The 12,221-nt window shown below is 40.7% G+C and overlaps 1 protein-coding gene across 4 annotated transcripts in view; it reads left to right on the top strand.

The window, feature by feature from the left end:
- SATB2 (SATB homeobox 2) overlaps positions 1 to 12,221 on the top strand; it is a 140,216-nt gene that overhangs the window by 20,184 nt on the left and 107,811 nt on the right. For all 4 annotated transcript variants that reach the window (XM_062619731.1, XM_062619732.1, XM_062619730.1 and 1 more), the window contains one exon: positions 9,642 to 9,818. In XM_062619731.1, the coding sequence (XP_062475715.1) occupies positions 9,642 to 9,818 (177 nt within the window). The remainder of the gene's footprint in view (positions 1 to 9,641; positions 9,819 to 12,221) is intronic.

The following is a 12,221-nucleotide window of genomic DNA, read 5'->3' as shown; positions in this document are numbered from 1 at the left end:
AGTAAGTGTACTGTACATACCTGAGAAGGAGGACGTACCTGTTAACTCTTTCTTTGTTCTTTGACCTCTTGACTTGTTTGATAAAGATGTGGTAGTTATTAAAAGCTGTTAGGCTAATGTGACCTGCTGCCTGATCAAAGGTGAATATTCCTAAAAGAATGATGTTCAGATGGATAGTTGTCAAATGTGTGATCTTGTCTGTGTGAAAATGAGGAGTGTTTCCCTCACAGCTTTTGATCTTCTGTCCTTGAAAAAGAAAGAACACGAGAGAATGCCACTCAGAACTTGCTCTCTCTCTGCAGGGGTGTGGGGTGTGGAAGATGGAAATCCTAAGAAAAGGCCAAGCCCCAGATGCCAGTTCTTGTCCCGTAACAGGCCACGCGTGCAGGCTGTCTGAAGATGCTCTGCATATTGACTGGCGAAAAGGAAGACAGAGGGAGAAGTTATATGCTTTATAGTGAACCAAGTCACACAGTGGCTTCTGCTCTTTCTTGGTTGTGGTTCACTCCTCCATTTATTTTCCCACTGATGATCTGATGAAGATTTCTGTGGTCTCCTTACACCAGAAGAATACCATCTAGTAATGATGTTGCCATAGCAGTAGCTGAAAGCGTAGCAGGATGAAGAGCTCCATCAGTAATCATTGAGTTTGATGACATTTATTCTGAGACAGAGTTTAATGTGGCTTGTACTATTGTGTGCATACTTGTAACTTTTGCCCGTAACCAGTTCTGCCGTATCTGTTGATGTTGTCACTTAGAAATGAGGTTTTCTAATGCTGCCAGTATTTAAAAGACATGAGGGAAAGCAGCAACGATTACAATGGTTACAGTTGCGTTCAGCTTGTCTTACAGCTGGAGCCTGCAATTAGGCTTGAAGTAGCTCCATTAGACTCTCCATCAACTCTATCTGGTGACATAAAGGAGGGGTGATATGATTTCTTCTTTTTCTTGCCAGGGGGGTGATTCACAGAGGAATGGACATAAAGAAGAAAAGAGCTTGCTGGTGGGTCCCAGTGGAGATCCCAAAACAGGCCCGAGTGTGGTACGCAGCTCTGCTCCAGAAATAAAACCTCAAACCAGCTACAAAAGCTCTTCTGTTACATTCCAGGGGACTTATCCCAGTACCAGGAGACTGGTTAATAGAACCTTCATTAAAATGGTTTTGCTAGAAGATGTTTTGGTTTTTTTTTTTTTTGCTTTAAAAATTACATAACATGGTGGATCTGCTAGCACCACCAAAGTTAAGGGCTTATTAGTGATTCCAGTTTTCAGGGTTTAAAAATGTTGGTCATTAAAATTAATTCTGGGTGGAACTTGGCTTAGAGAGTCTTAGCCCCTTAGGCAAGTTTTGTTACGTAGTTAAGAACAGCACAAAGCAGTCCCCCAACCTAAAAACCCCTCCCGAACCCTAAACTTGTTTTTAAGTTACAGAAACCAAAGCCTAAAACTTATAGGAAATTAATGTCTTAAGATGATTTTTTAAAAACCCACCAGTTTAATTTAAAAGTGTTTCCCTCACTGGTTTTGAGTGAAATTAGTGTATTTTCCATTAGTTCATAATGTAAAGTACTGCTGTGGGGTTTTTTGTCTTCTTTTTTAACTGGGAAACAAGTTGAAACAACTGAGATGTTTTGCTTAGGAAAAATGTAGCCATCATGTCTTCACCATTGCGTTTTGCCATGAATGCTTGGGCTCAGTGATCTTGCGTGTCCTGTCCAACCTTCATGATTCCATGATTGGGTTCTGTGAATTGGGAAGCCCACACATGGTTCTGGCTGAGGGCATGGTGCTTGTATCGCCAGGGGCAATGCTGCAAGTCTGGGGGGGCTGGCAGGGGAGCCTGAGCTTTCTGCTAGAGCAGCAGACAGCTGTTTGTGCTGCCTTCTGACTCAGGCTTCCTTAGAGCCCTATTTTGAGGTTACCATTGCTCTCGCTTCTCACTCATTTAGGTGGAGAGCTGAAAGCGGTTTATTCTCCTGTTTAATTGCTTCTCCCTGTTGGCTACCATGTGTGTGGCTGTCCCTGGGTTCACCGGGTGACACAAAGTGCCTCAGCATTGGGTTCAGATTCGAAGTTTGGATTGAGTTAGTGCAACTAGTTTAGCAAAGGAGGGTAGTTACCAGAAGCAGCTGATCCACTTTGACTAACAAAAGGCCTTATCTCCCATGAGTAGTAACACTTCTGTCCCAGGCACACAGCCGGAGAGGCTGTGCTAGAGGTAAATACTCCGTATCCCCTCTCAGTTTCCCATTTCTCATTTGTCTCAGCACATGCTCTGAATGTGGCTTTTCTTTTATACTGTTTTTCTTGAGAAACTCAAGTATTATCAAATCAAGTTATGAGTTTCATAATATGTTTCTGTGGTGGAATAGTGGCCTGGAATATTTTGTGTTAAACAGTAAAGCTGTTATTTCAGCTAGGAGAAGGATTCCTTGGCTAGTTAAGCTGTCAGAAGCAGGGGACATCTGCAGAGATGTTAGTGACTTCTTTATAAGATTTCCTGAGATCTGGGATAGTTGTGATGGTTTGGAGACTGAAGCCACAGAAAGGACTGGAAGCTGAAGAAGGATGTAAATAATATCTTGTGGTTTGTATTCACCATTGGCTAAAATATAATATGTAGAAATGCATTTCCTGCCTGCAGATTTATTGAATATGCAAAGCCAGAAAAAATAACTGAGGAGGAGGAGAAAGATATTGTCCTTAGTTTTACTTCCTCTGGCCCTCCTAAGAAGAAAATTCTACAATGTAATGTTATTTAAGCTGATTTTGTTTCTTTGGCAATCATTGTATTAAAATCATCTGTGGACCGAGCTCTTCTTTACCAAATTACATCCTGGAACAAATTATTTGCAACGGGCTTATAAACCCATGAAGAGTGGGAGTTTAAGAGCATCGCATTACTGGTTATATGCAAAATGAGATATCTCACGTTTTGTATCGAGCACACGGGAGAGCAGAGGATTAGCAGGAAGTAAGGTCCTTGTTTTTAAACAAAACCTTTTGCCGTAATGAGGTCCTTGATGCTTTTGTTTTGCATAGGATTGTGTGGTTGCAAAGATCCTGATACAGTGTCATGTATTTGACATAGAGATTTCCCTCTGGCCCCTGTCAGTGTGCACACGCAGCTTTCTTCACGTGGTTCCGAGTGGTTAGTGACAAACAACTGCAAAGTCATTCCTGCAGTCCCCATTAAAAAAGATTTACAGGGAAAGAATTCTCAGCCTCATAATGAGACTGTTGTAAGCTGATGCTCAATATATAAAAGGCTGAAACACAGCCCATTTACCCAAACCAAGCATTTATTGTAAATAAGTTAAGTGCCGACAGCTTATATTCTGTCCGATTTAATTATATTTATAATTTATGGAGTAGCTTGAAAGTGAGCCTTAATGGACATGACTAGCCCTTTGCTGGAATATGTGAGCTCTGTCTCTTCCACCTCATCACTGAATTGCAGTGGTATGGATTGAACCTGGGATCTGCTTCAAGCCTGATCTCTCTTGAGTGGGAATAGTCTGCGTGGCACTGTGGAAATGGCATGGTTGTGCCTGTTCAGCATGGCATTGCATATCCTGTATCTGCATCCCTCAGCTGGGCTCTTCAGGGTTTTTGGGAGAAGATCTCACTCGTCACCAGTTACAGCTGCACTTTGGTTTAAATCAAAGTGGTGTTGAGATAAGAGCAAAAACCTGTTTTTTCAAATACTATTTGGTGTCCTTCGTCTTAGGAAAAAACCCCAGGCAAATTTTGGAATGCAGTTGATCTTTCCTCATTATGAATTTATCTTCTCTCATTATCTGTGATCTTAAAGGACTTTTCCAACCGCAATGATCCTGTGAGTCTAGGTTTTTTTCAGCTAGTTGAGTCTTAAATAGAAACCTCTTGTTTATTAGCATACGCACTAGGTTTTCATTCTGGATCGCGTCGGGATTTGCAGTTTACGCTGTATTGAAGAAGTGGTACACTGAAGCTTTGAAGCTTCACCTGGTTTTCTATTTTGTTTCTGGGTGGTGGTGTTAAGTTTTTCAGAATAGAAATTACAGATTTACATTGCTCTAGGATGTAGGATGGCTATCTTTGGTGCAGAAATTCAGGTATTTTCAGATAACTGAAAGATGTCAAACTGAATTGTCTTCTGCCTTTACAATTACAGCTGCACGATGTGAGGAGGAGAACCAGTAAACCTCTCCTCTGCCACATGGATGCAGATTTCTGCCTTTTAAAATAGCTTTCTCAGTTCAGGTTCATTTTCCAAATTTGTTTAAGAGAGTGAGAAAGAGAGTTAATACCAAATTGGTATATGTAAGGTCAGCTCCTTTGCAGTGCAAAGAGAAATAAATAGCTGGGCTGCTTTCCCTTTGCTGCCTTTGCTGTGCAAAGGGCTCTTGCCTAAAGAAAAAAGCAGAAGCAGATTTGGTTTAGGAAATGTTTGTAGTTTGATTGCTTCCTGTGGTTATTGCCAGTTGTGGAAGCATGCTTTATTTTTAAATGTGTGGAATCTTTATCTAGATAATTTCTGGACAACCTGTGGTTTGCTAATTGAGCTTCCCAGTCTCAGTTGCAGGGTAAGAGTCTCATCTTAGAAGTCCAGCTGAAATTGCTGTAATTCGATGTTTAAAGGTGTGATTGGGAATAAACCTTTGTAGATTCTGTTCTTGCTGTTACCTAGATTTATTTCTTTCTCCCTCAACCCCACGCCTTGTTGGAAAGACAAGCTTAGAGAATAACCCACATTACAGTTTCTGCTGGGGGAAATGTTTTCTGCATAGAATAATAAAGGGCTTTCAGCAGTTTATAAATTTTCAAAGAAATATCCTTCTTTTTGAGCTCCTATCCATAGAAATGTGCATTGTCTGTGAGGGAGATTTCTCTGCATGTGTGTCTTGTGTTCTGTTTAAAAAAAAAAAACCACAACAACCACCAACAAAACCTAAAAACCCAAAGCACAACAGCAACAACAAAAACTTTATTTTCCACTTTCTTCATTTGATAAAAATCTCTCCACTGTAGAATGATTTCCTTTGGGTTTGACACCACCATTTGATCTCGGTTTTTAATAATTTTGGTGGGTTTCACTCCCAGAAGAAAACATGCTTGTGCTGTGAAGTATTCCCACTAGAAATGTGGGAAAACCTCATGTTACTCAGGGCTAAGAACTGGCTTCTTTATTAATTCCCTGCTAGACAACCCCTGTACAGTAAATCTTTCCGTAACACCATGCTGTTGAAATTAATCAAGCTGATGTTTGGAAATTGTTCAAATTAGATTAAATTAAATAACACCTAGACAGGGCTTAAAACTTGTGCTGATGGAAACAGATTTTAATCTAAAAAGACACAAATTTTACTGTGCCTCTTCTTATTGGTTGATCTTTATCTTGTACTTATTAGGACGCGCAAGCATTGCTCCCTGTTTAATGGCTGGAGAGGTAGGTGGCTGAAATAGTTTAACATCCTCCTCAGCTTTCTGTATCCTTTTCTTTTTTGCTTTAAGTACCAACTCTGTGGTGGTTATGGGAAGTAGACAACGTGTAGAAGTTCAGTGTTGATCGTATCACCTTTATTACTTGCTTTAAAGCATGCACTGCACAAAGTATCATTTGCAAATGAACAAAAGAAACAGTGCAGGACTTCTTGATATCTTGATATTTACTCTCTCTTGTCCTTCTAGTTGGTCATTGGAAATTTACAACTTTTACTTAGAAATTTTACAACTGAAAATGTTTTCCAGGGAGCTGAGTGTCTGCATTTTAATAATACTTTTAACTGGCTTCAAGATGTTTGTTTTTTTTTTGGGGGGGGGGGGGTGGGGGGGTGGGGGTGGTGTAAAAATGTAATGTTGTATGCAGCAGAGTGTCCAGAGTTTTCACTTCTTGAATGAAATGGCTGATTCTCTTTCCTTCATTTATTACGGATGGATTGCTCCCTGGTGAAATTAAACTATAGCTTGAAATGGACAGGGAGTTAAAAATGTGCATTTGGAGATAGGTCTCTGACACATACTTAATTTCTTCTCAATTTCTTTGCCCCTTAGAAGAGTCTCAGCAAAAAATGCAACTGTGTTCCATGAAAGCAACAGCAGAGTTTAAATTCAATCCCTGATTTGTAATGTATGTTATACAAAGTACCAGTTATTACTAACCATTCTGTTCTTCTGGGGAGTAGTGGGGACAGTTTTTTCCTCTTCTCTTCCATCAAGAAGGAATTCTTGATGCTTATGAATGTCCTTATAAATGCCTTAATGTAGATCTTGGTTTATGCTCCCCTAACATTTTATGCAGATGCTATCTCTATGGGGTCGAAGCTCTGTGAGAAGCATGAAAGAGCTGCTTGTAAGTCAGTTAAGTGAATTAACATCAAGGAGAAAAAGTCTTTTGTATAATTCGTGATCATTGTGAATGTCTTGTATGCATTCCAGTATTGTGTTCATCCTTTAGGGAAACAAACTGTTTCCTTTTTAGCCCTCAGATTACCCCTCATTTTCTCCATGTGTGAAAATCAGTGCTGTATGTCATCTACCATGAGCATCATTCACTGCATCATCTCTCTAAAGCTGAGAGGGCAAATGCACGGAAGCTCAGTGCAGAAGGGACCCGAGCCTTTTTTGTGCCTAAGCATGGGAGAGGGAGCATGATAGTAGCTCTGGCTGATTGGGCATTAGGGAAAGAGCTGAGCAGAGTCTGGATTTATGAGTAAGGTTGCCTTGCATTGCTGTAGCACTGCATGCAAGACTTCATAATGGATGCTTGGTCTCCTGCTCTCTGAATATTGCTCTGAGTTCTTCAACTGAAATGACAATGAACAGTGACTAACTTGCATTGCTCTTCTGTAAGGGCCCTGTAGTGAGCTGGAGGTGTAATATATGCATCTAGGAATAAGATGTGGTGTATTTCAGTGTGAAAGGAGTACGTTGGCTTTTGGCTGCAGATGCTTTTTACTTCAGATTCCAATGTACTGGAAGTATGTTAATTTATTTTCAGCTAATACCAGGAAACAGGGAAGTTTGAGGCGATAAATCTACTGGAGACATTATAGCTTAACTCTCCAATGTGAAAGAGAGGGCAAAGCAGATGGAACTTCCTTGGAGTGAGACTTACTTGGAAATAAGTTAGGTTACTTTTGTTTTTTGTTAAAATAGCATTGGTACTAAAATTCCAGGTGCTATAGAGAGGCAGCAGATTGGGTTAGCAATGGCAGATGTGGTAACCTGCCCTTTGCTCTCTGTTTTTAAGATACTCATAGCAGCTTATCATCAGTTACTCTGGTTCACTGAGTTCAGAGATGTTTTTGCAAAAGCTTTTTCTGTAGCAGGGTCTCTGCAAGCACGAGCCGCAGGAAGGGGCGGGAGAATCATCATGGACAAGAGTCCTGTGGGTCCTTCGTGCCATCCATGAAGTGATGTCATGTACAGCATCAGTTCTAGCATTTGAGATCATGTATGTAATGGGACAGTAAATAACAAATGTGGAGGATAGGTGCAAATTCTGTGCTCAAAAGGTGGAAAGACTGTTGTATGACAGGGAAAGCATCCAGCAGGAGGATAAAAATTGCTGTGGAATCCCTCTCATCAGTTTGTATTCACCTACTTTTTCTATCTTGCCAAGTTGTAGTTTACAGAACCCGTATCACAGCCTCGGCAGCTGGCCAGGTATGTGGCTCTTTTGTTAGGATATTAATAGCCCCATCAGAAGTGCTGTGATGGGCTTAAGTTCAGCAGGAGGGGACATGTGTTGCTTATGGAGGTTAAATTTCATTTACACTAGTTAAATGATTTACGAACAAAGAGCCTTTATTTTTTAACCTTTGCTAGGAATAGACGTTTTGTCGCTGATTCCTGAGGAGCAGGCTCAGCCTCGCACTGTCTTTTCAGGAAAGCACCAAGAGAGTTTTTTTCACTAAGATTTTAGTTTTTTTTAACACCGTGTGTTAAAATTTGGCTGCTTGAACTTGCATGTTTAACCCAGAAGCAAGCAGTGATGAGGGAGGGAGAAGCATCAATGTGATGCCATAACCTACTTACACATTACTTCAGGGTGTGTTTTAAAGCCAAGAACTGAAACACATCAGCTGGATATTGTTGCTTGTAGCTTCTGCTGCTGGCCTCCAGATAGAATGTCAGATTGGTAGCTGATCCATGCCCGAAAGGTCACTAAGTGAGAATCGTGTATCTAAAATATATTTTAAGGTAAATCTGGTCTCTGCAAATTCAAGACAAAGAGGATTTAAGTCCCGCAGCATTTGTTACTGGTGTGACTGTATCTATATCAGGGTGACCCCTCCGAAGGGATATATGACTATTGTAGATACTGAAGGTACTGATAGTAGATGATGTCAAAGACGTTTGAGTGTATGGAAGGAGAACTGGAAAGTGACTTTCTTCTCTTTTTCCCTTAAAGAAGTGCGTGGTCCAGGAATGCAGTGATTAGTGTCTGGCCTTTCATAAATATGCTCAGTTACTTTTCATAGTTGTTATCTACTGGAAATGGTTATATTTCATGCTGAAGAACAGAGATTAGAGGTGAACTGTCTGGCAGTATTATGAGCCTTAGCACATTTGGAGAGCTGCTTTAGGCTGAGATTTGCCCCAGTATTTCCCAGTTTATCTGGGGGCTACCAAATGGTATATAATAAATAAATAAATTTCTGTGACTGGAGGTAATGTTTTTTCCTTTGCCATCCCATGATTACAGCCTGGCCTGTAGCAAGTGGTGAAAAGGGCCATGCAGTTCCGTAGGCTTTCTGTCTGCTCCATCTTCCCTCTGTGCATGCAGTTCAAGTACTGTAGGGCAGTTCCTGTAAATTGGCTTGTTTCTCTACTGTCTGTAGTATTGTATCCCTTTAAGTTCATGCCCCATGACTTACTGCCATAGATGACTTGATCCTGTAACCATAAAAGTAAATTTACAATGAAACAGAACAAAATTGAATCCAGACCACCCCGAGTTTTCCACTTCTGTGGTTCCTCCTCATCCTAGATCCTCTTTTGAAGAGAGCTGTTCTCACTCTCTTCATGCATGCAGTGGGAGAACAGCCCCTTGCCTCTCTGGGTCTGCGTGACCAATAGCTGCCAGCACAAGATAATCATTTTCAGTGAAATCAATGCAAGGATGTTTTCCTTGCACAGTTAGAAGACTGGCCATGGTCTGAAAGTGTGCAAATAAGTATATCTCAGCTAAGAACTGCATATGGGAGTAGCCTCTGCTGACTCTCCATACATTGACTGTGGGGAGAGAAGCAGAAGTGGCATTTGTGTGTCAGGTTTTCATTACAGCCGAATGTGGAGCTCTGACCTGAAAGAACAGGGGCGTTCAAGGAACTGTAGAAAACTTCTGCAATGTTGAAAAGGTCTTATTAGGAAATCTTGTTTGTCCTCATGCTGACTGTGATTCTGTTCCTGAATTGTATTTTCTGGAGCTTTTAGTGTGGTTTTTAAATGAGTCAAGTGGTGAGACTTCAGTATTTCCCTTAGAAAGAAAGCAAAAGCTATCCCACAGGGAAAAAAAAGGCAGATTTCCACTTAAGATGAGCCTTCTAGGAGGTGTTTTAATTTACAACTCTAACCAGAGATGTATGACACACTTGTTGTTCTTCTCTTACTGATGCTCTGCTTGCTTTCCCCCCCCCCCCCCCCATCTAGGTTTGATGATTCCAGTCTTTTGTGTGGTGGAACAGTCGGACGCCTCTCTTGAATACGATAATCGAGAAGAACATGCTGAGTTCGTTCTGGTTCGCAAAGATGTGCTCTTTAGCCAGCTGGTGGAGACAGCGCTCCTGGCTCTGGGGTATTCCCACAGTTCTGCAGCTCAGGCACAAGGTATTCAATAAAGTTCTTTTCCCCCTTCTCTGCACTGGCAGAAGATGGCATCTGAGGTTATTCAATGTAAGGAGTAGGCAAGAAAATTGGTGGCAAATCTTGGAAGTGGTTATATCAGTTGTGTTGATTGCTTAATCTTAAACTAGGTGTACAAGCAGCCCTACCTTGTTGGCCTGCCTAGAAAGCATTAGCTGGATCTTGCTGAAGTGTGAAATGTGGTGATGATATTCATGACGCACTTGTATGAGGCAGGTTGCTGCTTTGAGGAAGTCAGCACAGAAGAGCTAGATAGAATCTCTAGGTGTACAGCTAGATAGTATCTAGTATTTCTCTTTGTATCAGGGCCATTTTGAACAACATATTGTAGTCTTTCATTTTTAAAATTATATGTTGTATATAATGGTTTTATATATACATATACACATGCTCTCTTTATGGCCAGTAGCTGTAGTGCTAAAAAGTACAGGCAGATTTCTCTGTTTTCACTTACCTACTATATTGCTGCAAAGCCTTTTGTGAAGCTCTATATTCTCTTCCACTTAGAGATGAATCTCCAGTAGCAGTGAAATCTTAAAATAAACAAAACTTTCCTCTCTCAACCCAAAATATCAGCTTGAAAAAAACAAACCTAAAATTCTAATCTTGAAGGAGATAGGCAGCAGGTGGTGGGTTAGGAAAAATCTTCCCAGAATGAACTTTGCATTTCAAGAGGCTTTTATACTAAACAGGTTATTTCAGTTCTTATTCTTTTGGATGAGAAGCCTGTAAGTTTCAGTTTCATCTCCATGTTACCAATAAAACCAGTGTGCATTTAGAATAGTGTAACAGAAGCTTTGCCTGGGGGTTTGGATTTTATGTATTGGTTTTAGTTATTTTGTATAGCTAGGCATTTGAACGTGCAAACAGAGGGAGCAGCAGTGGTGTTGAATCCAGGAGTTCCAGGCAGTGGTTAATAGCACAGGCTCCTTGTACAAACTTCTTTCCAAGCAGGGTGATAATGATTCATTTCCTCTGTCAGCCTCTGCTCTGAGAGAGAGGCTCGGGTTCTTTACATAGGCAGAGCTCACACACGTGTTTATTTGCACAACAGGATAGTAAAAGCTCTGCAAGAAGGTAGTTGTTTTGGTTTTTAATATGAAATGTTTCATGTCATTTTAGGGACACTTTTCTTCTGAATGTAAAAGGTCATCATATCCCACTGTTTCCATCCTGGTGAGCCAGCCTCCGGTTTGACAGCACTATCCATCTCAGTTAACACAGTTGCTCAATGTGTTGCGAACTAACGTGTGGAACATGCTGCATTAGGTGGCTAAGATTTGATTCTTGGCAGTTACAAAGGGGAATGGGCTTTGCAAGAAACCTGCTCCAAGGAGGCATGCCATTCAGTGCAGTGATCCACACTGGCTGAACATCTCACCTGGGGGAACCTTGCTTTTGCAGCATCTCTCTGTTGTGAGAATAGCAAGGAGGAGAAACAGATTGACTCACAAAGGAAATTAGTGACCATTCGGGGAGGAAAGGGGCACTGTGTTTTTGAACTACAGGCTTTGACAATGAGCAGGTTCAGATACTCATCTGTCACTTGATGTGTCACTCGAATAACTCATCTAGAAAATAAAAGTTGAATCTTGAATTGTTGTAATTAGTCTTTAAAGAAAAGACTTTGGCGTTTTTGTTTTTAAGGCAGCAATTACCTTTCACTAGAAAGCATCAGATGGAATAATATTTAGAAACAACAGAAAGTACCTTAAAGATCTGTCAGCTAACAAATCTCTTACTTGGTCAGTTTAGTTTACCTTCACACTGAAGGATCAGCTCTTCAAAGTCTTCTATGCATCCTAGACAAATAATGCAGGTCACACTGATTTTAATATGTGAAGCTGGGTAGTATGTTGCACTAGCTGTCTGCAAGCTGAGAGATGAGGTACAGGCAGAGAGAGGGAGCTGACAGATCTCTCAGATTGTTTAGATAAATGAGAAAACTTACATAATATTGGGCTATAATATGTCAGCTGAGGTTGACAGAAGCATGCTGCTAAATTGTTGCTATAAGGATTTATTTAGGAGCACAATTTTCTGATCTTTGGAGAAGAAAAATAAAGCTACTTGCTGTATTCATTCTGGCTATAGGAACAGCCTGCTTCTGTTCTAGTGCTTGGGTTAATTTCATTTAGCAATGTACATTGATAAACAGTCACTTAGTTCTTCATGCTTTATGATCAGCTGAATTACAGGATCTGCATGAGAAGCTGAAGATCCTCAGGTGCATTTTTCAAAATGATAAACCTTTGAACAACATGCTGTGCAAAACACTGACATGAGTAGGTGTCCCCATGTGCTTCAGGGACAAAGTAAATATGAGCTTGTCAAAGCTTTTGTATTGTAAAAGCCGTCTAAGCTGTA

The sequence above is a fragment of the Pezoporus occidentalis genome, unplaced genomic scaffold (assembly GCF_034315485.1).
Source record: "Pezoporus occidentalis ecotype Australia unplaced genomic scaffold, CSIRO_AGI_Poc_V1 ctg213, whole genome shotgun sequence".
NCBI classification, from domain to species: domain Eukaryota; kingdom Metazoa; phylum Chordata; class Aves; order Psittaciformes; family Psittacidae; genus Pezoporus; species Pezoporus occidentalis.
This window is presented reverse-complemented; position numbering and strand designations above follow the sequence as displayed.